At 52.4% G+C, this 4,887-nt stretch overlaps 2 protein-coding genes across 2 annotated transcripts in view; one reads left to right on the forward strand and one right to left on the reverse strand.

Annotated features, from left to right (window-relative positions):
* The window catches only part of Trmt1 (tRNA methyltransferase 1 homolog (S. cerevisiae)), a gene marked incomplete at its 5' end in the record, with an annotated part of 10,141 nt that extends 5,254 nt beyond the window's left edge, over positions 1–4,887 (reverse strand). Inside the window, 7 exon segments of the mRNA XM_013512177.1 lie at positions 232–344; positions 416–531; positions 1,632–1,819; positions 1,983–2,125; positions 2,357–2,412; positions 3,083–3,367; positions 4,534–4,887. Of these exon segments, the coding sequence (XP_013367631.1) occupies positions 232–344; positions 416–531; positions 1,632–1,819; positions 1,983–2,125; positions 2,357–2,412; positions 3,083–3,342 (876 nt within the window).
* Positions 3,750–4,887, forward strand: part of Nacc1 (nucleus accumbens associated 1, BEN and BTB (POZ) domain containing) — a 16,427-nt gene continuing 15,289 nt past the window's right edge. Inside the window, exons 1-2 of the mRNA XM_005381054.2 lie at positions 3,750–3,989; positions 4,501–4,598. Coding sequence (XP_005381111.1) covers positions 4,556–4,598 — 43 coding nt within the window. The 5' untranslated portion in view covers positions 3,750–3,989; positions 4,501–4,555. The remainder of the gene's footprint in view (positions 3,990–4,500; positions 4,599–4,887) is intronic.

Below are 4,887 nucleotides of genomic sequence, written 5' to 3' on the forward strand. Positions count from 1 at the left end.
GCAGCTGCAACCAGCCTAGACTTATTTCAGTAACTGAGGTTTATCCCAGAGGGGATTATTGCTAACTGAAAAAAAAACACGAAGTGTTACAATAGAATACTAGAAAACAATGTAAACACCCACTCCTACCAGCTCTTCTCCCCCTAAGCTAGGGTGGATGTGGCCTGGCTGCAGGAGGCCAGGCACCTGTGCCTCACCCTCCCTGGTGGGCTGGAAGGAAGGGACCCTCACCATCTCATGGCAGGCGCGGCTCTTGAGGGCCATGGACCCATACTTGCTGTAGCACGTCTCCCCGCTGTTCCCTCCCAGCACAGCCATGTCAGTGCAGGTGACACAGAGCAGCCCTGTGGGGAGGGGCGGGCGGTGAAGACCCTCCAGACACTCAGCCTGCCCTGCCCTGCCAGCCCAGCCTTACCTCCTTCGCTCACTGCCTGAACAGCTGCGTCCAGGAAGGGGGCAGGGCTGCCGTAGGGGTCCAGGTCTATCACGTCAAAACGCTCAGACACCTTCTGGTGCTGGTACATCAGCATCCTAGCACAAGAGAGCAGCTCCTCAGCTCCCCACCCCAAGCACTTGCTCTGCCTCTACATGTATGAATTCCTACAGTGCAGTGGCCTTGAGCTCAGGGGCCAGTTCTCCAGGTTCAGGCCCTGACTTGTCCATTTGGTTTTGTGGGGTCTTTCTGTTTTGTTTTTCTTGAGTTTCACCATGTAGCCCAGGCTGGCCTTGAACTAGCAATGATCCTCCTGCTTCGGTCTCCCAAGTGCTGGCATTACAGGTATGTGCCTCAGTGTCCGCTTGGCCATTTGTTAGCTGCATGATTTTCCCCCCAGACAGGACTCAGTCAGCCTAATGAGGTACACGTGCTAATTGGCTAAGGCAGAAAAATTGCCAAGTATGAGGCCAGCCTGGGGAACTTACAGCCTATCTCTAAAAAAAAAAAAAAAAAAGGGCTAGCCGTGTAGCTTGGTGGTAGAGTGCTTTATCCAGCATGCATGCGGTTCAATCCCCAGCACCAACAAAAACAAAACAAACAAAACTCTAGCCTACTCATCTAGAACCTTGACAGTGATAACAGCATACAATAACATAGGACATACAGTTGGTCTTTCCTATCCATAAACAGGTGGGTTGTAGTTTGAAGCCAGCCTGGACTACACAGTGAGCTCAAGGCCAGGCCAGCCTGAGCTACTTAACAAGACTCATTTCAAAAAGGAAAAAAAACAAAACTGGGTGTAGTGGCACACACCTGTAATCCCAGCACTTAGGAGGCTGAGGCGAGGGGATCATTTTGAGTTCGAGGCTAGCCTGAGCTACATGGTGAGACCCTATCTCAAAAAAACAAACAAACAAAAAGCCAAAAGACTTGGAGGGAAACACTTCTTAGAATATGTCTCCACCTTGGCTACATTGATTTCTGCCAAGATTTGGACTACAAATTTTTATCTATTATTTAAGTATCACTGTGACTCCTATAAAACTACTGTTCTTTGACATAGAAGGCAGTTAGGGTCCCAAACAGCAAAGCCAGTCTCCCAAGGTTGTATTTTGAAAAAAGCCAGAATTTGACCCTAGGCAGCCTTACCCCGGAGTGTACCTTCCATCACTAGGCAGCGCTGCCGAGAACCTACCGGGCGTCTGCCTGGCTGGGCTGCACCAGATGGGCCACATCATTGAGCTTCACATTACAGCGCATGAGATCCACCGCTCGGGCAGAGGCATCATTGGCAATCACAGACTGGAGCCCAGGTACCTCTCGGGCAAAGCGAATAGAACGGAGGCCGGATGCTGCTAGGCCCTCCAGCACCCGCAGGCCTTCCTGTCGGAGTAAGCAAGGATACTCACTTAGATCCATACTTCCATCCTCTTCTGGGCCCCAGAGTCCACCATCCGCCTCTTCTACCTCTCCCTACTCCAGGAGCTCTCTGTCTCTTATCACTCACCGGGTTCCAGGGCTGCCACCTCCTTCTCTTAAACCTTACCTCGCAGATCTCCCCAACAGCGGCTGTTCGAGGTTTGTCTCCAGGGACCAGGTTTTCATCCTCTTTTGGTTCAACTTTGTCTTTCTCTTGCTCTGACAAGTCCACAACCACTTTCTGGATGTCCTCCTCCCCTGGCACCTTGACTACAGCCACCAAAGACACAAGTCAGGAGGTATCAATGCTGCCCCTCCCCCAAAACCTTTTCATATTCAGAATACTGAAGTTTCAGGAAAGGAAGTCTCTCCCAGAACCCAAGGGTTAAGGTTCAAGGGGAAAAGGCTATGTGGCTGGAACCTGTCTGGATTGGGGGGGAGGGGTGCAGAGAGAGGGTTTGGTTGATTTTCCCTCCCCGAGAAGCCTGGGTCTCCACTCACTCTGGATTCCTTTGGCCCCAAGCTGAATTCGAGCAAACTCGGTGATCACAGCACACCTGGCAGGAGATGGTGGGTAAGCCTGTATTCCTAGTAACAGGTCTACTCCCTTGAAGTCCTCCTCCACAAGGGTACTTCCGTTGCCCTTCCTCAAGGTTGACGCCCCACCCTGACCCTCTCAGGTCACCTCCTGTGGCCCCAGCATTGTAAATTCTAAAGAGCTGCCCCACCTACATAGTTGAGATGTTAAATGCAAAAATCTGCCTTCAGATTTCCAGAATTCAGAACATCTAATGACCTTTGTAACTCCTTTTAATTCTGTCCATCAACTCACACAAAAAATAATAGCTGTGAGGTGTACCCTGCACAAAAGCAACGCTTGTCTAGAAAGAACTACAGGAGCCAACCGCAGGCCAAACTCAAATGAGATGCTGCCAAGTACAAAAGAAACACACCAGGAAGATGAGAACCCCACTGAGTAAGTACTCTTCCGGCCCAGTTTCTCCTTTCCCTCCCTACAGAGCCCTCTGTCTCCCTAGCCACCCCCTCCCCATGGAGCTTTGAGGTTAAGCCCCTCCCTTTTCCAAGTTGCCGGCTCTTGAATGGACATAATTCTTTCCAACTCCAGTGTCACTAAAAGGCAGCTGCAACCAGCCTAGACTTATTTCAGTAACATCCTCAGACTCACTGATCCACTCCCCCTCTGCCAGGCTGACCCCTGACCCTCACGTGAGGTCCCGATTGAACTCCTGCACTGGATTGTAGAAGACCTCGTTGGCGCTGGGGAAGACGATCTTAGCGGCCCCCTCGGTGACTATAGTCTCCTGGGCCGCAGGTGGGCGCTCTTCTCCGCGAGACCCACCGCCATTCTCCATCGCTCCTGGGTTCGGCAGCCCTTGGGGCTGCCCCTCCATAAACTGGGCTCTAGAGATTCTTCGAGCAGAGCGGAGAGTGAGGTTTAGCCACAGAACGGCCCTCCCAAGGGACATCCACGGACGCCTCTGCCCGCCGAACCTAGTTAAAGGGGCCGAGGAGGGTAGAGAAAGAGGATCAGACAACTGCATTCCAGAGCAGGATGGCCTACACAACTATAGAGACTAAGGAAACCCAGTGGATTCAGGAAACCTATACTCTCCGTTTTCAGTAGCACTGATCCCTAAGAAGCCGGAAGCGTCCGGACGGGACCGCCACCTGTCTATATTCCTCCCAGAACCACCCAGGTTCTGCTCACCTTCTCCGCACTGAAAAACCGAACTACTCTCGGTGCACGTTTCTCGGATTAGGACCTGGGCGTCGCCATATTGTCAGGGGATCACGTGATAGGATTTAGCCAACCAATGACTCGACTCACGGTGGGCGACAGCAATCAAAATTCACCCCAAAAAAGCCCTGCGTATTCTGTGCGTGTGACCTTAAAATACAGTAGCTCTTCTCGGAGACACGTAATTGGTCCTATTTAACGGTAGAGGATCTTGTGGCTCAGAAAAGGGGCAGTAAGCAGAGGAACTCAACACCTGTTGATGCCTCCTGTCCGCTGGGTGCTATATACACATCATTTCAGAATACTCTGCAAGAGTAAAACAGATTCTGGAACCGGATTTCTAGGCTTGAATCCTATTCCCACCACATGGTCTGGGCAAGTTATTTACACTTTTGGGCCCTCACTTTCCTTACTTGTTAAATCAGAGTTGTAGGCTCCCGAGGATGAGCAAGGCTTAAGCGACAGAATGTCTAGGCGGTGTGCTAAGCAGCGGTTCTAGCACAGAAACAGTTCAGTAGCTCCTAACCAATGCGCGAAGGCAGGAGTGGGCAGCCCCCAGCCGCGTGGGTTGCAGCTCTCCTTGCTATGCTCTTAACTCTGCTTAAGTTTCTTTTTGGAAAATGGGCGGAACTTTTTAACGTGTTACGGGTTGTGAATGAGTTGCGGCAGGTAAAATGCTAGGTAAACTGGCATCGCTTAAGTATCCTAAAAGTCTTAATTTTTACTGTTATTTTTTAAGCCTAGGTTTAAATCGTGGAGGCACCACTTCCTTGCTGTGTGATCTCGAGCAAGTTTCCTGTCTCTCTGTGCAACTAGCTACTTCCCACAAAGAGCTGACAAACTGCCTGGCGCAACAAATAGCATCATTACTGTTTTTATCCCACAGGAAACTAAAGTTCGGGAAGGCAGAGCGACTTGCCTCTAGGTCGCAGGACTAGAAGATGGAGGGACAGGAGTTCGAGCTAGTTAGTCTGCAGAACCAAGGTACTGTACTGGCCAGGACCCCGAGGGGGCGCAGGAGGGAGGAGACGGAGCCGGTAAGCAGGGGCGCGCTCGGAGCTCGGCTGGCCGGGCCTAGGGGCGGGGCCTACGGGGCGGTATGTAGGCGGAGCCTCGGCCGTTTCTTTCCGGCCCGGCTGCGGCGCGGCGTGCGCTTGCTCGGCGCTCGGCTGGAGCGGCCTGGCCCACAATGAATGGCCGCCGCGGCTAACGCTGTTGCTGAGGCGGAGGCCGCGGAGGCGGAGGCCGAGGCCCCGGCGCAGGGGGGCGCGCC

The sequence above is a fragment of the Chinchilla lanigera genome, unplaced genomic scaffold, assembly GCF_000276665.1.
Source record: "Chinchilla lanigera isolate Chin_1 unplaced genomic scaffold, ChiLan1.0 scaffold00014, whole genome shotgun sequence".
Classification (NCBI taxonomy): Eukaryota; Metazoa; Chordata; class Mammalia; order Rodentia; family Chinchillidae; genus Chinchilla; species Chinchilla lanigera.